Consider the following 26,084-nt stretch of genomic DNA (forward strand, 5'->3'; position numbering starts at 1 on the left):
GCAGTTTCTCAGTCTCTCTCTTGTTCTTCCTCTTTCTCTAAATCTTTCTCTTTTCTTATGCATTTGTATTTCCTGAATATTGTATTGAATTTTCCATCCAAAACCTACAAAGATATTAGTGTAGTAAATAAATACTGTTTTCTGGCATCCCTGACAACTGCCATCTGTGAAGGCTTTCAAGAAATAATGTCTTGCTGAACACTTACCTTTTTATTTCAATACATCATAATATAGCCTAAAATATTATTTAGAATCTCTGTTTCATTTATTTTTTTCAATCATTTTAAAGTTAATTTCTTAAGTTTTTGACCTATTAGTACTCTATTGACTACATATTCTTGGGAAAATGGCCAAATAGTATAAAAACTTGTGATAGGTATACTAATTTTGTCCACTTCTGTGAAACCAAAAACATTACTATAGAGTGCATTGATCTGGGTGTTATTGTTATTAATACCAGAAGAACATTCTAATAATACCACACACATTGCCTGCTTGGCTTTGTGGCAGACTTCAAGGACAGCAGAATCGGGGATCAGTCTGATTATCACCTCACAGAATTAATATATTTGATATGCATTCTATACATCACGATTCTTTATTAACATGATATTAAGTTGTTTGGTATCAGACAGAGTTCAATGTAATCTTATATCAGTCATTCATTAATTATATGTGGGACCTTGGGCAAGTTATGTAACTCTCAGAGCTTCAGTTTCCTTCTCCGTTAAATGGAGATGATAATCATGCCTAGGAAGATTGTGTTGGGGAACAAATTAAATAATATATATATATATACATGTAGAATGCTTAAAACATTATTTGGTAGATAGGAGTTGGCTCAATAATAGCAATTACTGTTGACATTATTTTCTTCAATACAATAATTTAGATTTATAATGATATCCAGCTACTGCAACTCTCCAATTATGAAAAATTACATCTTTTAAACTACAGTTTTGATGTGAGTTAAGTGGCTTTTTTATAGCTCTTATTTTTTGAAAAATATTATTTGATATGTGTCTCCATATTTAATCAACTAGTAGAAATAATTCTCTTTACATAAAAGATATTCAGTTTTATTGTGTGTTTGAATACTCTTAGGTATGGTGTCAAGAAATATACTCCATTGCTATTTTTAAAATATTTAATATCCATCTTTTTTTGCAAAATAAGTACTTTAAAAATGATAAATCCTATTATTAGGTAAATTTAAGCTTCAAATATGAGTGCTTAACTATTAATTAGCACATATTCTTTGGCAAGCCTTGTCCCAAGGAGTTTACATGCATTATTTTTATATTTTTCTGTTTTTTATTAAATTTATTTTTAATTGGCCAAAACAGTATATATTTATAAAGTACTACATGTTTTGAAATATATAGACATTGGGTAATGGCTAATGAGAGATCACCTCACATCTTTTAGAATGGTAATTATCAAAAAGATGAAGGGTAACACATGTTGGAGAAGACGTACAGAAAAGGGAACCCTTGTATACTGTTGCTGGGAATGTAAATTAGTACAATCATAGGAAAAACAGGATGTATGATTCTTAAAATTTTAAAAATACAATTTCCATATGATCTAGCAATGTGACTATTTGCTATGTATCCGAAAGAAACAAAATCACTATGACTAAGAGATATCTGCATTCTCGTGTTTATTATAGCACTATTCACAATAGTTAAGTTATGGAATCAGCCTAAGTGTCCATCAGTGGATAGATAAAATGTGGTAAATATAGGCAATGGAATGATGATTCAACCTTTAAAAGAAGAAAAAAATTCTGTCCCTTGCAACATCACAGATAAAGCTGGAGAACATTAAGATAAATAATGCATAATCTCACTTGTATGTGAAACCTAACAAAGTTGAACTCACAGAATTAGAGAGTAGAATGATGGTTACCAAGGCTAGGAAGGTAAAGTTGTGGAGATGTTGGTCAAAGGATATAAAATTTTAGTTACAGAGAAGAGATCTATTTTGTACACAATGGTGACTATAGTTAATAACAATATGTTGAATTCTTGAAAATTGCAAGAAGAGTAGATTTTAAGTTTCCTTACAACAGAAAAGATAAGTATATGAGGTAATGAATATGCAAATTAGCTCAATAGCCATTATCTCATTTATTTTCAAAATATTAACATAGTACTCTTGTGCTAATATTAACCTGAGTACTAATGCTATTTATATAAAAGAATATAAAAACACCAGAACTTTACTGCTTTATAATATTGACAGATCTACATGATTATTAATATTGTTCAAAGATTTTAAAACTCTGAATGACTTTTATAGTGCTCTAATTTATGAGATTTTAGAGGCCTACTATAGATAAAGAACAGTCTATAAAAATGATGTAATATCTGATAAATCTTCTGAGATATACTTATAAAGTAGTCATAACGGTACTTTTAAATATTCAATAGTTTATTTTCAAATATTATATTTTTTAATTAACTTTATTCCCTCTCGCCTTCTTATTTTTTTCTCTATGAAATTTTATTAGGATAATAAAATAATTTGTAGTACCTATATTAAGAATCTTTTGTTACTTATATCTCTTTTTACACATTTTGCAGGTAGAATCTACATATGTGTGTGTGTTTGTGTGTGTGTGTGTGTGTATTTGAGGCATCACTTTAAATCATAGATAAAAGATGTGTAATGGACAATTAAATAGTAACTAGACCAATATATCTTACATTTCTTTGGCACAAGCTGATGATTTAAGTCTTCTCCTGTCATTAGATTGTGCACCTACTATCTCCTTTACTTTTTCCTTCAGTGTTTCTACTTTTCTTTACGGCAAACCATCAATAGCAGCATACTCCCTCTCTATACTTATGGAGTTCTCTTTAGTAAAATATATTACCTTACAAGGTTTCTCTATATGAGGAATCATTTCTTTACAGGAAACAGCCTGTATACAAAGAGTAAACACAATATCTAATGTCACAGAAACACCAAATTAAAGGGTACTTCAGAAATTATTGAATCCAGCCTTTAAAAAGATTTTTGAATTAATTTATTAATTGTTCCAATAAGTGGTCATGTATCTCCTACTTGAACATTAAAGTTTGGTACTACAAGAGTAGCCCTTGTTTATTTTCACAGAGCTCAAATTGTCATAATTATCTTTCTTATACTGACTCGGATGGACCTCTAACTGCTGGATTGTGTTCAAAATTTAGGAAATATGTGTTCCAGTGTTTCAAAATACACATGGATTAACATTTGCATTTGTTCATTTACCACCTGCTCCCATACTGGTTTTTAGCCTTAGACTGTTCCTTCAAGCCCCCTGTAACAACATGTAGGGTAACACTTATAAAATTCAAACTCTGGTACGTATTCTTCATTCCCAGTCTACTCTGAGGCTTTGCTTTTCTCTGCTGTTAACCCTTACTACATCATCCTCTGTCTTCTCTATCTTGGCTGTTTCCCTTGGATTTGATGCCCATTGGTATCATCTGAGTGTTATGCAGAGAATTAACAGTAACAATGAATCAATGGACTTGTCTATGGAAGTACTTTAGTTTCCTAGGAATGTTATAACAAAGTACCAAAAACTGTGTGGCTTAAAAAATAGATATGTAGTCTCATGTTTCTGAAGGCTAGAAGTCCAGATCAAAGTGTTGGCACAGCTGTGTTCACTCTGAAAGTACTAGGGAGCGTCTTTTAGGACCTAGCTTTTGGTAGTTCCTTGGTTTGTGGCAGAGTAATTCCAGTCTTCACATGGTGTTCTCCTTGTGTGAATGTATGTTAGTTAAATTTCCCAATTTAACAAATACTCCAATAACTTTTACATTTGACTGAGAAGAGTTCTGGGTGAAATACCATAGATATCTGTAGACCTAATAAGACCATTCTGAATTGAAGATAGTCTCTATAGGAATTGGTGGAGTAGGTTGATGCTGTTTTTAGGTTGAATCCGATTTGTCTAAAAATATATGAATGCATATCTATGAACAACTCATGAAAATAAATATTTCTATAGTCAACTTATTACATCTTTATTCTTCCAAGAACACAAATAATGACATTTTGGCTATGCCCATATACCAGGACAATTGTTTTAACCAAGTTTCCTAAGTCTGCTGATTGTTTTGGTACTTTAGGTATATAGCATATCCAGCAGCAGAAAATACATATTATAATTTTATGGTAAGAGTTATATGAAAATCTGCCAGATATAGAAAGTAGAATATGTAGATTGACTTTCTGAATTTTGACCCATTATTTATTTTAGCACTTTCCAAGTTACTAATTATAAAAAAAATTGTCATAAATACCACTTATTCCAAAAATGGTAACATTAATAATGTTAGGTTAATGATATTTTTCATAATCAGTGAATGATGAGAATAAAAATGTGATTAAAAAAACACTGGTCAGCCTTCAAATTTAATTATTTCTTGAATAATAAAAAATTGGATCTTTGAGACATAAGAAACATAGTAAAATATAGTTTCCAAAGAGGCTATGCATGTAATTCAGAATTATAAAATATATTCCTTTCAGAAGTACTCCCAGCAGTAAAAAGTAAATAAATAACATGTAAATAAATGTATTGATTACATTGTTGGTTTTCACTTAAAACACGCCTAAGCTTTATACTCATCAAATTGGGTCAAAAATTGATGAAAGAGCGGGTGTCTCTGGATCAGGAGATTATCTACATTGTTTCTGCCATCAACTAGCCTTTCATGATGTCAGAACACTAAGTCTCCCAGGACTTAATCTAGTTGTCAAATGGTAGGGTGCTTTATAATTTGCCTTTGCAATATAAAATTCTGTGATGCCATTTTCCCCTTAAACTGAATAAAGACTTGTGGTATTGTGAAGTCCATATTTGGTCTTTGACCTCTTTCTTAGCATGCAACTCCTGAAATCTTTCGAATTGCCAAAGTGATGTCTGTTTTGTATTCTGTGTTGACTGATAGTTGGCAGCCCCTAGGTAGCTTCAGGATGAAGGCTGGTCACTCAGAAAGACTGAGCAGGATTATAGGGTGTTGCAACTTTTATCCCAATCCCAGCCTCCAAGGAGAGAGAAGGTGAATGTTAAATTGATTACATTAGCCAATGGTTTAATCAATCATATCATAAAAACCCAAAATGACTGGTTACAGAGAGCTTATGGATGGCTGAATATGTGGAGGTTCCTGGGTGGGGAGGGACAGATAAGCTCAGCACCCCTTCTCAAATGCTTTGCCCTATGCGTCTCTGTATCTGTATCCTCTGTAATAAACCCATAAAGCTGAATATTTTCCTAAGTTCTGTGAGCCACTCCAGCAAACTCATTGAACCTAAGGAGGGGGTTTTGGGAACCCCAATTTGAAGTCAGAAGTCCCAGGAACCTGGATTTGTGACTAGTGTCTGAAAGTGGGGGATGGTCTGGTGAGACTGAGCTCTGAACCTGTGGGATCTGATAGTATCTCCAGGTAGAACCAAATTTGGGTAACACCCAATTGTTGTCTGCTGCAGAATTGCTTGTTTGTTTGGTGTGGAGGGGGGAAAGAACTCCACAAATCTGGTCACAGAAGTCTTCTATATAAAATAGAAAAGCAGAGTTTGAGGGTGTTTTTCCTTGGAAAACTAGTGAGAGATTTTCTTATAAGGAATAAAAATAATATTTGAGCAGATACATGTATCTCTACATCTAGACAAACTTTAGGAATTCAATATAATGTCATTTGTGGGCGGTGTGTGTGTGTGTGTGTGTGTGTGTGTGTGTATGTGTACACGTGTGCATGTGCTGTGCTTGATTAGGAATGTTAGGGCCAAGTCTCCTTTGCTTGAACCTTAATATCATACAGGAGCACTTTGTTAAATTTAGTTTTTAATTCTCCAATGCATTAAGTCAGAATTTTGACATTTATAAGAGGAAACTACTACTTCCTTCTTTAAGTCATGAAATGGCTTAGAGAAAGTGTGCCACTAGGTTTGAGAATACCGGGTTTATGAGGCCCTAGAGATACTGACAGTGAAATTCCAGAATATGGAAGGGGAAGGAGACTCACAGCCATGTGTGAGAATGCCTCCCCCAACACACACACACAGAGACACAGACACACACACACACACACACACACACACACACACACACACACACATACTTTCTCTCTCTCATTCTTCAGGGATAAGAGTGGGCAGGTTCTGAAGCAAGCAGTAATTAAAAACCTTCTGCCATGATTCCAGTTCCTCTTTTTGGGACGACTGCTTTACATTTTCTGAAGATAAGTGAAGAAATACGTATTGGCCCTCTGAAACAGTTTTTTGATATTTTGCTCCTTGTTCAGCTAGATATAGTAATATTTTGAAAGCTATTTTCTGATGCTATTCTTTTGTCATGAGCATGATATAAATCCTGTAAACTAGTACAACTGACTCTTTAGGACATGCCGTAATTATCACACATATTATGTGATTGTGGTGATTGTTATTGATTCTCCAAAAGGCTGAAATGGATGTCTTGGCTATGCTGTAATCTGCATCAACTTCAGAAAATACATGTGGCTAAAATTAGGAAAAACAATTTCCAGAGAATGGAATCAAAGATCTTAAGAATTCATCTGATCTATTATATTGTCTTTGATATTGAAGGCTGATCATCTAGTTACTTCTGAAAAGTCTTCAGAGACAGACTACTCACATTAAAATGATTTTGTAATTGCAGAAGATACTTGCATATACTAAATGTAATCACAATTGGATCCCAATAATCAGACAAAACCCATAAAAAACATACAAGCATTTTAGAAATGCTTTATTACATTGCAGATTTTTTAATAAACATATGACCAGAAATTTTAATTATTTTCCATTTTATACTCCCTCTCACTATTTCTACTAAGCCTGTTTGGCTGGCTTGGGTTGTTCTCTAACTCTTCTATTAATACATAAATATATGCTTCAGAATTTCCCTAGTAACAATACCTTTAAATTCACATTCCTTCTCCTGCTCCTTTACATGGTAACATAAATTATTTGTGTCATGTTGGCTTATCTATATTATCTTATCTATATATCTTATTCTTCTCGATAATATTTGACAGTGGCCATTTAACGCTCTTTGCAATGATGCACTGAAAACCCATTCAATCTAGATTTCCTCCTTTCACCAGGTATTTGTAATGAAATACCCTTTTTCTACCTCAGTGTACCTTGTTTATATTTTCAGAAATAACTTAAAGTGTTTATCTTTATTACTTCTCTGTCTTGTATCAATGCATTTATAATTTTATAAATATAAAATATAATTTCATATTTTATAGTTAATATAATTTTATGTGGCTTATAGGCTTTTTCTTTCTGCCGGATCTGGTCTCTGGTTTCTTTCCTCTCTCCTTTAAAGTGCTGATCCTAATAATATATACATGCTAAACCAATTAATAATCTTAAACAAATTTTCTATTGTGTCCTGAACTTTTGTATACCAATTTCACACCATCTCTATGCCTTAAAATGATTTTGTCACCTTATGTCTACCAAGAGCAATAGATGCCCCAATTCCTCCTTAAGACTTTAACTGTGTATTTAGATCTAATATTATTCACTGTTGCTCAAACGTCCTTTGATATTTACTTTCAGTATTCTGTATTATCTTTCAACTGTTAATTGCCGTATGCTGCATATTTTTTAAATTGACTTACCTCCTTAAATCTTATTTCCCTAATGACACAACAAATTCTTTGACTACAGATATTTCACCACATTTTATACATTACCTGCTGCCTATTAATTCCTAGCACAGTTTAGAAAACACAGAAGATGCTTAATAAATGTTTATTGAATTGAATTATCAGTCTGTCCATTTAATGTGTTAGCAGATGTTTACTCGCTTCCTTGTCTTGGCCTAACACTGGATTTCCTTTCTTGATAAATTGCATTCAAAATAAATGCTTTGAAGGCCTATTTTTTGTTGTTGTTGTTGTTGCAGCTCGCAAAGATTGAGGTGGTCTTATGCTACCAGATATGCATATTTTGCTTTGTTTACCTTTTAAACTAGAGATGAACTAGGCCACTGAGGATAAGGAATGGCACCAAATCAGAATCTCTTGGGGAAAACTGAGGTCTGAGTATTAGAGTTAATAACTAAAAATGTCAAATTTTGGAGCCCGAGGCAGGAATGAGGAACCTGTTCCCAGAGCCAAGGGCTGGAAGCCAGAATGTGGAAACAAAACAGATATAATTCAGTCATGTGTATGGAATAAGTATTCAGTGAAGAGTGAATATTCCAGGTTGATTTCAGTAGTAATTATAATCTATGATTTCCACAAAAATCAAGTTTAAAAATCTGGATCATGTAATACGATCGCAAATGGAGATGGAGATGAGCTGAATGCCTCCTGAATCCAAGATTATTCTGGCCAATGCCTATCAGTGCTCAGTTGCTGGGTCCATTGCTCTTTGTGACTCCACAGGGTTTAATTACTGCACAAGATGGACTATGCTCCCATAGGAGGAATGCATTCCACAACAGTTTTCTTAGTTTTGGATTGTTATGTAATGAGTCACCCCGGAGAGCTCTGGTTGTTCCTAATTGGCAGGGAACTATGGAAGCTGCTTGAGGAAAGGTATTGGGTAAGTGCAAGACATTGATATTAGCTGATGTGTATTCAGTGTTCCAAGGCAGCAAAGTATTAGAATCCACAAAGTATTAAAAGCACATTTTTCCCCTGATACGGTTGGAAAATTTTAAAAGTTCAATTTGTGGCAATATCTAATACAATACTAGATAAATATTTATTAAGCAGACAGATTATTAATTTTTCTTAAGTTATTGCTAAAACATTTTCTTAAAAAGATGTAATAAACCTCTTCTTGTTTACTGTATAAAATACTCTAAGAAATAAATACACTTTTCTAGAAATGCAATTTATATTTTAAATTTCAGGATAAAAGAAAGCTAATTGAAATAACTCAACCACATAAATCAAATTAACTCAAAATTCAAATCTGATTTCTGAAAAATCTCATAGCAAACAAAGGATAACCTCGTATCCATAATGAGGTAAAGGATTAAGACAGCCATTCAGTGAATTCAAGCTAAAAATCTTCTTTCCCATAGCTTTAATGAATATTTTTAGCAAAAGTACTGAAGTCTGAATTTATCTGAAAAGCTGCCTTGGCTTTTCAGGGAACTTTTCATGGACATAAACAGGGACAATATTACTTCTCTAAAAAGGTTCATAATTTAAATTTTAGTATTTGTCACACACTATTAAATTTACAGATTTCTATTTCCAGCATTTTCTTAATTAAGAAGTCCTTCTAGATAGAGGAATTAAAAATTATTAAAGTAAGGAACTTCCTTCCTCACACTTACAGGTCACAGATATGATCATTAAGCTACAGAAAATTTAGGAATTATTCGTTTTAGCTGTAGACATGGTGTTTTTGGCAGAGGTTGGCTGTTCAGTCCTTTCATTCAAGCTCCTGTATGTCACAAATACATTCTGTAAGCTTAAGCATGATGATGAACAAATGCTAGGTTTGAGAAAGCTATTTTTTTTTTAACTATTCTAAAGCAAGAATTTGTCTCTATACGAACTTTAATGAGCTTATTGTGCTGAGGTTATTTTAGTGACACACTGGAATGGTTCTCAAAATTGTATCAGAAACATCTCTAGTTAAAAAAAAAAAAAAAAAAAAAAAAAAAAAAAAAAAAAAAAAAAACTGTCTACTTTGTAACTGTACCCTTCTTGTCTCCACCACAGCCTTCCTGAAAATGTGTCTATAATAAAGTACATCTCAGGCATCTATGTATTATGATTATGTCTCTGGTAGCATAAGACCACCTCAAACTTTGCCAGCTGCACCAAAAAAAAAATAGGCCTCCGAAACATGTATTTTGATTGCAATTAATTAAGAAAGGATATCCAGTGTTAGGCCAAGACAAAGAAACAAGTAAAATTTCCCCAGATGAGCTAGGTGGATGATGAGGGTAAGAACCATGGGCAGGTGGCTAATTTAGGTTGAAATGAACACGTATTTGGACGAAACTTGTAAATACACAAGTTTTTATTTGTGTGAATATTTAAATTGAAGATGTTAATTCAATCTTTACATATATTGTTGTTGGCTTTATTGCCAACAACATTACCTGTCTTTTTCCACATTTTTTCTCCATCCTGAGTTTAAGCAAATTGTAATGTCATAATGGAAATGGTATTATTTTTGTATAATACAAAGATAGGCAGAGATGAATTGCAGTTAGAAATCACTTTGAAGATCTCTGTGATTAGAAAAAAATTCTAACTTATAAGCAGTGCTTGAGTATATAAAAGCAAGGAATTTTCTAAATTATGCTTCATTTAGGGCAAACAAACACAGCAGTGGAAGATCTGATTAGTTCACAATATCCAGAAAACATCCAATGTATGTATCAACACAAAGAAAATTCTGTCCTTTTAAAGACAGAGTGCCAAACACCCTGAAAAAGAGGAAATAATCATGAGGGAAAGTTATTTTTACAAAGTTAATGTATTTTAAAATTTTACTTCACCAAGAAAGTAGAATGTTTTAAACTGATTTTTTTTTTTTAATTTAAAAAGCAGAAGTTCTGATTAACCACTTCTTCCAAGTTGTATAACTATTGAGAGGACAGTAATAGTAAATTCTGTTTCCTTTCTGGGAAAGCAAGGAGAAGCTACTATTGATTCTGACGTATATTTCAGAGAGCACAGAAGCTGCAATAAAGCTGAAATGAGTACTATAGAGGTCTATGCTTCAGACTAACTGATGCCTTCTGACTCCTGTTGCTGATGTTTTAGTAGGGAAGGTGCAGTGAATAGTTAAGACTCTTTACAACCATCCAGAAAAAGACATCTGCAATTGCTCCAGGTCTCTCTCTCTCTCTCTGTCTCCCTCTCAACACCTCATTCTATCTCATTTGATGCTCTTCACTTCGAGGCAGATCCTTTGACCTAAGCAGATTATTATAGATGCATGAAGGACACAGCCAGCTAGCCACGCTTCTCAAGGAAGAGATTTGGCTCCAAATAGGACACTAAGCTTGTCAGCCGTCTGCTTATTTACCTAGTCAGCAAGATGCAGTGTCTCTGGGTGCTTAGTGGACTCCTGGGGAATCAGAGGAGAAGCAAAAGCAGAAGTGACAGCCGCTGCAAATGTGGGAGTCTGTGCCATTAAAGGAAGCAGTTGCTAATAAGGGCCTGTGAGACCTAGGTTTCCCTGGTTTCCATGACAGTTATTAGGTATCATAGAAATTGAATTGTCTCCCACAATGCTCTTAGGGGAGAGGGGTGCTCCAGTGACAAAGCAGTGCAATTATGACTTGAGGTAAATCGTCCTTTGGAGAATGCAGTACTCCCTGGATTATTTGCTCTCGCGTTTCTTTTAAACTCCCCATTCAATGTGTTTGACATTTTGACCAGGAGACCCTGGCCTCTGCTGCACAGTGTCTCAAACACTATTTTTTCCCCTTTTTTGTTTAGACCTGAGCTTGGCAAAACAAGGATATGAACAATTGTGCAGGTGGGCTACTCAGGGCGAGTGAAGAGTTAAGGCATCCAATCAGGGATTGGCCACCTGCAGCCCTGCCAATATGCCCCTCCACCAGATTTCCGTAATCCCAGCGCGGGAGACTGCCAGCAATGGGAGAAATTCAATGGGCAGAAACAAAGAGAAGAACAAGGAAGTCGAGGTAAGAGGAGGTTTAATTTAACAAAATCAGAGAGCCAAGCCACTGTTGCCAACGCTGCTCTCTGCACCATGGGACATGGCAAGGGCTTCAGAGCAGCTGGATCCCAGCTCTCCGTGTGTAACAGTAGATGGGAAGAGATTTACGCGTAACTGACTGGGGCATATTAAACTTCATCTCTATTTTGTGAATGAAGAGAGGAGCCAAATCCATAAGGACACTCGTTACTTGGTAGATGGAAACTTTTACCTCTTTCTCTAAACAATCTAGAGTCACTTTTGACTTTCATAGCTTGTGGGTTGCAACCGGCTGTTCTGGGTTGGCTCTGGAGTTGCTGGGGTACATTTTCACACAGTGGAACTGGTGATGCTTGCTAATTTTGCTCACTGCTCATTAAGCTAGGAAGTTTGAAAATGACTTTTTTAACAAAGGAACAGAGAAGCCAGTTATGACATTGAATATATAACATGAATTAGTGCCTCGTAGGATCAATTGCTCTTCATTCATTGGCAGTGCATGGTTGTGTATGACTGTTGTTTGATATCTGTACATTTATATTTTGTTCTTCATGAGAAAAGGCATTGTTTGAAACTTCACACAGGTTATAATTCTCAACTTCTTATGTTGAGCTTTTATTTTGCAGGGAAATTTAGCAGCAGTTGTTGTAAGTTAAACTGCTTGAAAGATCAGATGCTAGAAACTTCAAAGATTTTTAAGAAAGGGATTGAACTGAACATAGTCAAGAATATTAAGTTGAAATGTCATAAATATTGTTGTGTTCCCCTAAAAGGAAGCTTGAGATAGAATGCCAGAAACTGCAATCCTCTTTTCTCTTTAACACAACTATTTTCTAGTCCTCAGGTGTCCTTAGCATTGTGGGAAATGAGCTTTCTCTACCTCCAGTTCTATATGTTAACCCTTTTTTTCTCAAGAATAGGTGCTGGAGGCAGAGGGAGCAGCAAATCAAATAAAGGATGGGAGTGGAGTGTCAAGGAGTGTCCTAAAGGAAAAGACTAGTAAATTTGAATACATCTTCAAATGAGAAAATACATGTGTAGCCTCTTGCTGCTTTATTTGAACTGATTTTGAAAATGTCACTCAATGACAATGAGTTCTTGATGTGGCTAGAATTTCTGGATGACTTTGGGAGATTTTTCTGACTAAGTTAGTACAAGAGATACTTTTACGTTCGTAATTGCCTCATCATAAACACATCAAGTATTTCTGGAATTTCTGAGAATTAAACATCTTTGTAAAGAAACTTAAGAGCCCGGAATGCTCAGGCACATTCTCTATTGTGTCTGTTTCCTTCAACTTGGCAATATATATACATGATGGAATGTGATTTATCAGAGTACAAGAGTTTTCTCTTAAGTTTGTTGGTATGGGGTGGAGAGGGTGGGGTACACTGATCAGTTCTGCAAATAGGTATAGAAATGCCAAAAGCAAGATTCATAAAAGTTATCCATTGCTTACTCACAGTCTAAATTTCTGGATGAATTTAAGATAATGTTGTGGAAACTTTATGTGAAGATTTTGAGTGGCAAATTTGTTTGGTATCTGGAATGATCAGTATCTGAACAATATTTGGAAAAGAAAATATTGTGTCAGTTAGCCACAATCATCCAGATATGGGAATTAATACACATCTTTAAACATCTTCATGAATATCTTGAATTATTAAAATATGTGTAACTTTCTTTCAGGGTCACAAACACTGTAATGTATCGCAATGGGAGTTAGTGGGCATTCTTAAAGGAAGATGAGGTTAATTAGGAGAAAAAGAAAGGAAACTCTGAGCCTTCATGTAATTTCTAAAAAGAGATACAGTTCTGGGCTGGGCCAGATGGCTCACGCCTTTAATCCCAGCACTTTGGGAGGCCGAGGTGGGTGGAGCAAGAGGTCAGGAGTTTGAGACTAGCCTGCGAGACAAGATGAAACCCCATCTCTACTCTAATACAAAAAATTAGCTGGGCATTGTGGCAGACGTCTGTAATCCCAGCTACTCAGGAGGCAGAGGTGGGAGAATCACCTGAACCCAGGAGGCAGAGGTTGCAGTGAGCAGAGATTACCTCAGTGAGCTCCAGCTAGGGCAACAAAGCGAGACTCTGTCTCCAAAAAAAAAAAAAAAAAAAAAAAAAGAAAAAAGGAAAAAAAATGATACACCTGAATATCAGAAAGGGAAGCACTTACAATGTTTCAAATGGTTCTTGGTTTTCTATAGGATGTAGTTTAAAGTTTCCTTTTAAATAGTATGCTTAAAACATATTAGTCAATCTTGTAGGTCCTTTAACTTGTTTTGATAAACTAAATAAATACTCTAAAAAGATTTGTAAATGCCATGAAGGTGGACAAATTAAACAGCATACATCTGTGTGTTGGAAAGCAAGAAGAATCAATGATTTCTATAATTTCAAGTGGTGATACTTTCTAAGGAAAGGTAAAACATCTTGTACATATATGGACATTTCCTGATGAACAAATGAGAAGCATTCTTTCTTGAAGTTTTCTTAATGTTTTTTGCTTGTCTTAAAGTTATCCAAAGAAGCATATGTGCATCGGGCAAATGATCTAATTTCAGAATTATAATAATATAATTCGGGTTATAATTAATTTAAATGAGTAAATTAAATCAAAAACGAATTTAAATTTAAGGCAATTCACTTCTCTTCATTCAAAACTTTGTGACTCTTAACTAATGCATTAACTTGATATAAGACTTCTTAAGCCACGTGAAGAAAAAAATAGGAAAACTATCAATCATAGTTAAAATACAGAAGATCCATCCTGTTAAAAATATCAAGAAAAATTTTCTAAAATTCTTTTGTTGATTTTTTTAATGGCATAGATCTTCTATATTTAAAATTTTTTTTAAATATTTCCTACCTCTAGCTTTACAATGAAAATACATTTTGAAATATTTTGCATGCCATACTATTATAATCATCTCTATTTTGTTAATAACTCTGGAAGTATAAAACACAAAATAACATATTATGTCCAGTTTGGATATAGTTGATTTTAAGAGTTAGGGAAGGCATGTAGGTTTATCTTTCAGAGGCACCAACTCTGGAGATTGATTAGGCCTTTAAAGTAAACTTTCTTAGACTTGTATTCCAGATACAAGATTTTATTAAGCACAACCAGAGTGTTTACTGCAATCCCACTTTAGTCTCTTACGAAGTGAGTAGATATTGGTCCATTACAAAGCTACAGAAAATTTAGTATAATACAGTAGTCAAATTAATTAATTTACACTTGGAGTCCATATATATATATATATATATATATATACACACACACACATATACATGATGGAATGATTGAGTGCTAGCTCCAGTCCAGGAGAGTTCTGGAAGAAAACTGGTAATTGGATTTTCTTGGTAAGTGAAATTGATAAAGAAAATAAAATGGTTTAGTTTCACCTACACCTTGGGAAAACCACATTTTTGGGAAAGCTTTGGGAGAAAATACATCTCCAAAATGGTTCATAGTTCCAGATTTCTTTTTCTTTTCTAGTTGAATGTCAGAGTCTGACAGTTTAGCCTCTTTATATCTTATTTGCCTACTTTTCTAAATAGACCACTTTGCTTCTATTAATTCATTCTTCTTTTTTAGAGCTGTCAACACCACTTACTGTGCTGTAATTAATTCACATTAGAGATTTGGGTCTAAAAGATATCTGTCTCTTACAAGGGCAGTGAATTTTATTAATCAAATTCTTAGCCTTCTAGGTATAAATTCAATTCCTACTCTAGATCTGGAAATTATAATAATTGTATAAATTCCAGTATGTAGTCAACCTCTAGCACACATTTCTTATACATCCCTGGGATTTGTAAGCAAATACATCTACGATTCACTGTGTTTTAAGTGTAGAATACAGCATGGATGGTGCCAAAGCTGTTTCTGGCACCTGCACTGCACGCTGCTGTATTCCTTTCAACACACTGAGTCTATTCGTTAGAAGTTGGGAGGGACTTAAGAGGAAAAAACAAGCCGTGAGTCCTTTGCTTCTAATCCTTCTCACTCTCAAGATGACCACACATGGCTATAATGCTTTAGAAGGATTTAGGAGGAAAATGAAAAACAAATCCCTTTGTTTGTATGTACATTTTCCTTTACTGCTTCCATTATTTTGTGGTATTTCTCTACTTCAGTTTTTGTATTTTTTCCCTAAAATAATATTTGATTTTCCTTCCTAAGATATCCCTTTTAAGATCTTCTACTTGCCTTTCCAGTCATAGCATATGGGTCATCTCTTATTTTTCAGAGTAGCTGGAAATCTGTTACTGAGGAATTTCTTTTGGTAGAAATTCGAGTAACCTGGAAAAAATATGGCTTTTTGATATATATTTGTCATTTTGAACATAATGGATAAGTTACTGATTTATTATTTATAGTAAAAAAAATTAAAAAGTTTTAAAAAAACATATTTAATCTCAGGGCCAGAGCTGAGATTAGTATTCAGGCTACTCTGGGCTCAAATCTTACATTTTTTTCTTTACAATTAAGATAACTTATTTTTCTCACATTAATTAAGCAAACTTGGTAGAAACGAAGGATCTCCAAATCAGAAAGTTTCTTAAAAATTATTTATTTTAATTTACATTCCACCATTAAAGTCCATAGAGAATGAAGAGTTTGCCAATGTCACACAACTAGTTCATGACAAATTTGGGACAAAAATTCAGGCCTTTTGACTACCAGTCTACTGCTTTTTCTATTACTACTATATTTAGCAATCTTTTTTCAGACACCAAATTATTATCCCCAAAGAGTTAATTTAACTCCCAAAACTGCTAACTTCTAAGTGGTAGCATTTTGATTGTTTGTTGTTACAGTGTCTACCTGTGATTCATAAGATCAGATGGAAGATACAGTAGGTGCTATTATAAAATATAACTAGAGTACATTTTATTCAAATTCAGAAAATATGGAAAAATTAAATAATAATGGGCAAAGTAATTTAGTAGAGAGCTTACTGGGACACAATTCAGAATATTTGAAATAGCTTCATCAAAGCCTCTTAACCTTGAGTAAATAACTCAGCCTCTCAAGTTTGCCTCCTTGAGGAAAAAGTACATTTTAACTAGATCTCATTTTAAAATAAGATTTTATTTTCTTCTATTATACCTTGAAAACGATTAGGTGGTCATGCTTCGCGTTGGCACACAAAGGCCATGTTTGTCTTCACGTGCATATTTGTCTCAGGCAGGATAGGCCCGAGGAGTCAGAACTACTGACATTAAAGATGTCCTCCCTTCTAATGGACATCTGTTGTGATTACTGTGCATCATCCATTTTTACTTCTGGTAATAGTGTTCAGAAAACCAAGCCCCCCACCCATTCTCAGTCATGTGACTTGGGATGAGCCTTCATTGGCTTAAAGTAATCAGGGTATCCCAATACTCTCTCATGGTAATGGGTTCAGGCATGACTACTTGATTCTACTGAATCAGTGGTACACACTGATCTTTTAATATGGTTTTTGGGAAGAGACGTCTTTTGTCCTGAAGACTTCTGAAGTAAACTTGCTTTCTTCTAATGGGTGGCTTATATAAGTACATGTGAGGTATACTGAGGGAAAAGGTTGGAGCTTCATGGAGACCACAGATGCTCTCAGTGCTGAAGCTGACTTGGAAACAGGTAGAACAGAGAGAGAGAGAGAAAAAAAAAAAAAAAAAAAAAACTAGGTTCTGGGGTAATATTGTTTGGGCTCGTGATCAGTCCTTCTTTAAAACCAACCCTTGTTAAAAGCCAAACAATTTTCCAATGAAGTGATTTAATATATGTCCTTTATTGTTTAAGCCGTATTTTTGTTAGAATGTTATGTCACTTACAACATTAAGGACCCTAAACGATACTGTGCCAAAGGGCAGTTGCAATAATTTCCTGCTTTGTTACCTGTGCAGCAACTGAATTCTGAGTTGGGAAATAGCTGGGATTTAGGTAAAGCAATCACAAACTTTAATTTTTGAATAGCCTGTGCTGAGAGCACATTTACCCAGAGCATACAGGTTAATGCTCTGTATTAACCAAATGAAATGCATCTTTATCAGGTTTGATTCTGACACTACAGGGAGAATGCCAAGGGGTAGAAAGGCTAATTCTCTATTTCATTTCTTCAGAAAAGCACTTTCCAACTACTCTCCTGAGTCTAAATTGAGTATTAGAGTCCCATGTGCTTAGAGTGAATTCCACTGAGTATGCTAATGGTGTTAAAATAATTTTATATAATGAAAATCAGTAAATTTCCATATTATTATTTGCTTTCAGCAATGAAATTAGCATAATTCACATTAGTTTTTCTTGTTTAAAACAGATGTTGTGGATAATTGCATTAATAAGTAAGACTGAATAACACATTGTATAGACTATTAAATGAAAACAGTAATTGCTGTCACACCCTGGTCAGTAGTTTTTAAATTGTGGCGTCAATTAGACAGGTAGATAGTTGAAACTCCTCCCTGGTGTGGAACTTTAAAATTTTTTAATTATGAACTTTTACCTGATTGAATGAGGCTCCATGTGACCAGCGTGTTTGAAAGATTGTTGAACAAAAACTTGATGTGGAACACTGGAAGATTCTTGGAGCACTGGAAAAGCAGGTGTAGCTCTGCATGTTTTATTAATCAGGAGTTTTAAAACTCACTGATTAGCCAACATTTAACTCAATTCTTTGTAGCACAAAGGGAGCACTGAAAATGCCAGCATTTAGAATTAGTCAATTTGAGGTACTGTTGAAGGGGGAGGATCACAGACTGAGAGCATTGCTTCCCTCCCCACCCCCCACTCATTCTCGGGAATATCACCCTGAGCCACTTGCAGCAGCCTTCATAACCTCCAGGTGACGAAGAGAAATGACATCTATTCAATACTCATTCTCTTCCTTGTCTCTGCGACCCTGTCAAATAATTGAAAGAGGCATGACACGGGGGTAGAACTGGTGATAAAACTCTGCTCTTAAGAGTGAAAAGGAGACTGAAGAAAAGAACAAAGTGATTCTAGGTGCTGGGTGTCTGAATTTTGGCTTCCAGCCTATCATCTTTCACCTTGACTATCCCATTCATCAAGTTATGCAAATCTGGATAACAAAAGTGAAGCAGGCAAATGAAGTCGCTTACTTTTTTACTCAATCAAAGCTTGCACATTTTCTGATACAAAGCAACCTGCTGCATTCTTTAGGATTTGTACTTTTGATGAATAAAAGGGAGTTTCTTAGGAAAAAGCAATTCTGACACTAAGAAACCGCTGGATGTGCAATGCTGCAGGACACAAATAATGAAGCTCATGTGTTAGATTCAGAATAAAACATTTAATTGAGGCAACAGCTATGCAGTTTCACACATGGTCAGATTCTTTACAGATAGTAATTATCTTTACCTATAAATCTAAATAGGTTTATTTTTAAGCGATCTCCATACAGTGGTCTATGCCTATGCTTAGTTCTTATGTTTAACTTGTACAGACAGCTGTAGCACAGTTTTATTTTCCAATTTTAGTCAAAATTAATTATCAAAACTTATAAATGTTAGAGACTTGTCATTGTAATTTTCCAAAGCTTTAAAAATTCTAATCCAGCAGTATGTTTTATTTTAACCTAAAACTACTTTCTATATGGCCATTTACTATGTCAAACTACTACTACGGTTCGTTTTGGCTTGGGAAGAAGTGATTTCTGCATACCCTTAGCTGATTATACAGTGAAGGATTCATTTTTGGCTGTTAGTTTTACCATCTGACTCAGTCATTTTGTTTGTGGCCCCGTGAGGTTTTAAGAGAACGTCATGCTTTAGAATTAAATAAGCACTGTTTTACATACTTTTCATCATAACTCACAACTGTTCTACGAAATTCTATTTCAGTTGCTATTTCTGTGTAAAAAACTGCCCCAAAACTTAATGACTTAAAACGATTTTTTAATGCCCATGAATTCAGTGGGTCAGAAATTTGAACAGTGCACAGTGAGATGCTTGACTATGTTTGGCTGTAACTCCAAGTCTGTTACTCTACAGTGACTGAAATGTAGGGCATAGAAATATCTGAAACCTCATTCACTCAGTTGTCAGATACGTGAATTGAGATGTTTAGAAGAATAGTACTCCAACCAGAGAACCTCCACGTGACCGATCCCATTATTTTGCTTCTTCACATCATGGTAGTTCAGAGTAGCCACACTTCTAACATAGGACTCATTGTTCTAAATGTGAGTTTTATAGCAAACAAATCGGAAGTTGCATTGTGTTTTGATAACACAGCCTAAGAAATCACCAAACATCACTTAGGCAGTAGCCTATTGGTTAAAGCAATTGCCCACCTAACTACCCAGTTGCAAAAGGAGTGGATATAGATCCCACTTTCTGATGGAAACTGTGTCACATAATTTTGGGCCCTCGCTTTAAAATCACCATTAGTTCTCCCCATGGCCACAATTACTTATATTTCTTCCTTTGTATTCTAGGGTATTATTTCCTTCGCCAAGCCCTCTAAATTGTCACCTCATTTTGTCATCAACTACAAGTCTAGGACCCTTATGTCTAAATTTTCCAGTTGCAGATGAGGTTTCTTGGGCGCAATTCTAGTATAGTCGCTTTCAATGTGAAGACCTCTAAAATAAAGATACAGGTTATCTGTCCTCTACACACTTACCCTGTTAGATAACCCACCATAGCTTCTCCTGTTTAAAAAGAAAGAAAAATAAGAGACATGCAGTAGTCACTGGTCCATAGCAATTCCAAAGGTTAGCTGGGCACTTGTTGCAAGTTCTTCCACTAGGATCTACTTTTACTTCCCCCAGACAGTTTTCTAATGTTCTTGGTTCCTCTCTTTAATGTATTATTTTTTAAAACAAGATACGGCTTGCATTTCAAATGAGACAGGCTCTTAATCTTGCTTTGTGCTCAAAATGGTGGCAAGTCAAAAGGCATCTTGCGTTTTGTACTGACTCTGTCCAATCCAAGTTGAACAATATTTTTAAACATCGTAGGGGCTTCCTGTGTATCAACCTGTAATCCACTTTGTTAGAAGAAAGTAATACCCAAAGTCTCTTTGAGATAAACTCTTTTCTATTTGGACCTCTTGTGAGGCTGCCGGACCTAAGGCCCTTGTAATTCTCAGAATCCATATTGTGCAATAGAGGTCGCCTGTCAGAGATGCTCTTAAGAGCCTTAGAAGGCTTTGTTTCTTTGAAATGGTTCATAAGACGTCACTTCCAACCTTTCTAAGCTCTTACTGAAGGGTTGAAAAGCCAATCCCTTGATTTCATCTTAATCCTCAGCTGTTTACCTGAAAGGAACTGTGATTTGATAGTTAACTTGAGGCATTTTTTCTAATTTGAGATTATTCTGCTGGTAAAGACTGAAGAGGTAAATACTTTTACTTTTAAACCCAGTAAATTCAGGCTCCCTTATAGTTTATCTAAATTTTGGTTGAAAACTGAAGTTTTCTTTCAGTTTGTCTCTCCATTTATATCTTCTATGCAGCCCAGAAATCCAATTAGCTATTTTGTTCATCATAAATGAGAGTGTCCTAAACCTTTTCTCATTAACAATGCTCACCCTTTGTTAAGCCTTTGATAATAAGCCTTCTCAAGGTCTGCATTAGTCAGAGCTGCCAAGAGAAACAGAAACAATAGGGGCTATGTGTGTGTGTCTGTGTGTGTGTGTGTGATTTATTATGAGAAATTGGCTTATTCAATTATGGATGCTGAGAAGTCCCAAGATTGGCAAGTTGGAGAGCAAGGAAAGCTGATGGATAAGGTCATTCTAAAAGCTGGCAAGATTGAGACCCAAGAAGTATCAGTTTTCTAGTTTGAATCCAAAGGCAGAAAAAATTCTATGTCCCAGGTCAAGCAGTCAGGCAGGAGGAATTCTTGTTTGGCCTTTTATTTTTAAATTCAGAACTTCAATTAATTGGATGAAATCCACCCATATTAGTGAAGGCAATTTTCTTTACTCAGTTTACCAATTTAATTGCTACTCTCATTCAGAAACTTCCTCAAAGACATACCTAGAATAATTTTGGTCAAATGTCTGGGCACCCAGTGACTCAGTCAAGTTGACACATAAACCCCATCACAAGGACTTTCTGGCTTCTGCCTGATACCTGCTCCCAAAGCCAAGGCAGATGCTTTGGGTTCTTTTGATTGCACTTTTTCAGGTACCACATTTCTGTTATAATTTATTTTGCTGTGTAAAAAATGACCTTTAGACTGAGTGGCTTACAATGAATACTCCTATGCTTATGAATTCTGTGCATTTGAAATTCAAACAGGGCATAGCAGGTACAGTTTTTCACTATTCTGTGATGCCTGGGTCTCAGCTGGAAAGATTCAAAGGTTGAAGGGTAACTCAACAGTTGGAATCGTCTGGTTTGTTTACTTGCATTTCTGTTATGGGGGTTCCAAAGAGTCTAAGAATAGATTGCCAGCTGAAACACCTACACATGGCTGTTTTGTGTCATTGGCTTCCTTAAGGATGGTGATTGCTTCAATTTCTTAGTGAAAGCTCAGCACTTCAAGAGTGAGTGCTGCAACAGTCAAGGCTAAGCTGTACCACTTTTCGTGATCAAGTGTTGGAAGTCATGCGGTGTTATTTCCACAAGCCTCTAATGGATTGAAATGCTTACAAGTGCACCCCATTCAAAATTAGGGGGCAGAGACCCTACCTTTTAAAGGGAGTGATGTCAAATGATTTGGGAGCCATGTCTAAAACCACGACATGTAGATACTCTCATTATCTTCATTTTACATCTCAGGAATATGGGGCACAGAAAGTGTGGTACTTCCTCCAACAACCCACATTTAATTAGAAGCAGAGGCAGGATGTAACCTCAGGCAGTCTGATTCCAGAGGCCATATTCAAAAATTATAGTATTATTTTTTCCACTATATACAGAGGTGTGATTTAGCCTCTTAGACCTTGAAGAGGAAAATTCACTTCATTAAATTATTTATTCAATAAACATTTGTGCCAACAAGAGCCAAGCACTGGACTGGGTACTAAAAATATTCGTGAACAAGAGGGACATGGCTTTATCTTTATCTTAGTGCAGCATAAAATCTCGTTTATCATTACCTTTCTCAGAACTCTGATGTCATTTCTTGCGATATTTTTTGCATTTTTTAGTATTCAGATGAACTTCTGCCTTGGATTTATTCTCTGTGGCTATGGTAGGTTAATTATTGTGACAACCCCTGTTTGTTTTAGTCTCCCGGTATTGAAGTCCATTGGCGTGCCTTCCAACGCCGTTTCTGGGCATAGCTATGTGACTTGCTTAGGCCAATGGGAAAGTTAAAAAAAGCAATGCAAGCTGAGCCTCGAAAAATACTTGTGAATTGGCATTTGCCCTTTTGCTTTTCTTGAAAATTGGTTAAAGTCAAAGTCGTTTTTGGTTAATGAAAGACATGCAGCTCAGCGGTTTCCCGCTAACAGCTAGTCACCAGACAGTTGAGCGAGGTTAAGAACAACCAGCTCCCAGCTGATGGCAGTTATATGAACAAGTCTAGTGGAGATTATTTGAGGCTGACATTAACAACTCGAAAGTATTGTGAGCTAAATAAAATGCATGTTGTTTAAAGTCACTTTGTTTGTTATAGAGCAACAGAAATCTGATACAGAGGCTTTTAAAATATATGCTCCTGTCTTCTGTTATAGGGTATGACTCTACACGTGGTAAATTTGTACAGCTGGTTCTGATGGTCTTTGAAGAAGTTAAATTCAGATTTTATGCTTGCAACACTATGGTTTTTGAAAGGACACAACAATCTATTTTAATGCCCCATTTACATATAGAAATCATCTTTGCCATTGCTAGATTAATTTCAGCTGCTAAATTAACTTTACAACCCTAACAATTACACTGATAGTGACTAATTCTCATTCTTCTACATTGAGCCTCTTAGATTTCTATACCTAATAGAGCTTTGAAACATAAACAAGACTTTTTATTACAAATATACCTTGCATATAAATAAATATAGTACTTAATAGTTCATTGTACTTGAACTTTTAAAACTTGAACAATTTCTAACACAAACTGTAGAATCCTTTTGGTACTGTTCTTTCCCTTGTCTAATTCATATTTTACTATCTTGATCAATTTTTAAATTATACTTTAAGTTGTGGGATACATGTGCAGAACATGCAGGTTTGTTACATAGGTATACACATGCCATGGTGGTTTGCTGCACCTATCAGCCATCATCGACATTAGGTATTTCTCCTAATACTATCCCTCCCCTATCGCCCCACCCTGCAACAGGCCCTGGTATGTGATGTTTCCCTCCCTGTGTCCATGTGTTCTCATTGTTCAACTCCCACTTATGAGTGATAACATGTGGTGTTTGGTTCTCTGTTCCTGTGTTAGTTTGCTGAGAATTATGATTTCCAACTTCATCCATGTCCTTGCAAAGGATATGAACTCATCTTTTTTATGGCTGCATAGTATCCATGGTGTGTATATGCACCACATTTTCTTTATCCAGTCTATCATTGATGGGCATTTGGGTTGTTACAGATTTTGCTATTGTGAATAGTGCTGTAATAAACATGTGTGTGCATGTGTCTTCCATACTTCTTAAATATGTAGTCTTGTATTTGGAAGGCTTAATACTTTTGGATGTCTTAAGAGACTGAGTCTTCTTATCCAGCCCTGAAGGCTTTAAACGTAGTAGCTCTCCAATATATCTTACCATAGAGACATATTGATTTAAAACACAGGAGCAAAGGTGCTGTTTTATTGCATTTACTTGGTTCATTCCACCACACCCTGGCTTTCTAATTGCATTTATTGAGTTTTAGTTTCTGTAACTCCACCCTGATCCAGTCTCCATGTTTGACAACCCATTTGGCCACATTTGCCTAGCATATCAGCCTCAAATATTTCCTCCATTCCCACTTTAGTTTTCCATTAACTTTGGTTTTTTAGAACCTTCGCTAATAGAGCTAACCTGACTAGCAAGTCTAACATGACTTGAATTAGTCCACTCTAAAATACTACAGTTAAGGTATACATAACACAACGGTTTCCTTGGTTTTCTATGGGCAATAACCATGAACTCTTCTTCAGTTTTGGGCATGGTAAGCTAACTTCTGCCTCAGAGGTTGAAAATTATTGTGTTTATTTACCTACAATGCTTTTCTCCTGAGTCTTCACATGGATGGCACTACCATTTGTCTGAATTTATCTGAAATAATACTGCAGCATCCTGCCTCACACTCTATCCCACTACTTGGTTTTATTTGCTTCATTAATATGGATCACCATCTGAAAGTGCCTACTCTGTTTACTACTTGCAAATAATAGGGTACAATAGAGAGAAGTGTTTTGTTTCTCTTCTCGGTTAAAGCACACTGCTCAGAGCAGTGTTGGCACATTGCAACACTGCTGTAAATATTCGTAGAATAAGGAACTCTTATTTAGAACTAGTGGAATTGTGAGTCTTATTCTAGTTTGTAATGTTCAGAAATTGCCAGGGGTGTGGTGCTTATTTCCAATTGTTGCATTTTAAGAGCACTGTTGACAACTAAAGTATTCTAAGAAATGAACCACTCATGTAGGTGAAGAGACTTGAAATATTTTTTTCATAAAAACCTGTTTTGTGAGCATATATTGGTATGTCTTAGAGAATAAAGATTATATGTAAAATTAAAATTTGTTGAGATTTGAGAGTTGACCTGGGGGAATGTTGAGTGTTAAGAGTCTGATGATAAGTTAGGTTAATAGGAATCAAACTCATATTTTTCAGGTAAATAGAAATACACTCCAGAGTTTTTTTTCTTTTTCTTTTTTTTTTTTTTTGTTTGAGATGAAGCCTCACTCTGTCATCCAGGCTGGAGTGCAATGGCACAATCTTGGCTCACTGCGACCTCCACCTCCCAGGTTCAAGCAATTCTCCTGCATCTGCCTCCTGAGTAGCTGGGATTACAGGCATGCACCACCACACCTAGCTAATTTTTGTATTTTTAGTACAGATGGGATTTCACCATGTTAGTCAGACTGGTCTCAAACTCCTGACCTCATGATCTGCCCACCTCAGCCAGATTTAAATAAATAAATAAATAAATATATATATATATATATATCCCAAGACCGGGTACAGTGGCTCATGCCTGTAATCGTAGCAGTTTGGGAGGCTAAGGCGGCAGATCACCTGAGGTCAGGAGTTTGAGACCAAGCCTGGCCAACATGTGAAACTCTGTCTCTACTAAATAATACAAAAATTAGCTGGGCATGGTGATGTGTGCTTGTAATCCCAACTATTTGGGAGGCTAAGGTAGGAGAATTGCTTGAACCTGGGAGGCAGAGGTTGCAATGAGCCAAGATCATGCCACTCCATTCCAGCCTGGGCAAAAGAGTGAGACTCTGTCTCAAAAAAATGTATATATGTATGACCGAAAATGTCATAGAT

The 26,084-nt window shown here is 35.4% G+C and overlaps 1 protein-coding gene across 9 annotated transcripts in view; it reads left to right on the plus strand.

The window, feature by feature from the left end:
* The window catches only part of MARCHF1 (membrane associated ring-CH-type finger 1), a 906,067-nt gene that overhangs the window by 408,186 nt on the left and 471,797 nt on the right, over positions 1–26,084 (plus strand). For 3 of the 9 annotated variants that reach the window (XM_074396771.1, XM_074396766.1, XM_074396772.1), the window contains exon 3: positions 11,466–11,674. The exons of 4 other annotated variants lie outside the window; for them this stretch is intronic. In XM_074396771.1, coding sequence (XP_074252872.1) covers positions 11,576–11,674 — 99 coding nt within the window. In that variant the 5' untranslated portion in view covers positions 11,466–11,575. Of the gene's footprint in view, positions 1–11,465; positions 11,675–26,084 lie in introns of those variants that run through there. 2 more of the 9 variants (XM_074396776.1, XM_074396773.1) reach the window with 1 other exon arrangement.

The sequence above is a fragment of the Saimiri boliviensis genome, chromosome 3 (assembly GCF_048565385.1).
Source record: "Saimiri boliviensis isolate mSaiBol1 chromosome 3, mSaiBol1.pri, whole genome shotgun sequence".
NCBI lineage: Eukaryota > Metazoa > Chordata > Mammalia > Primates > Cebidae > Saimiri > Saimiri boliviensis.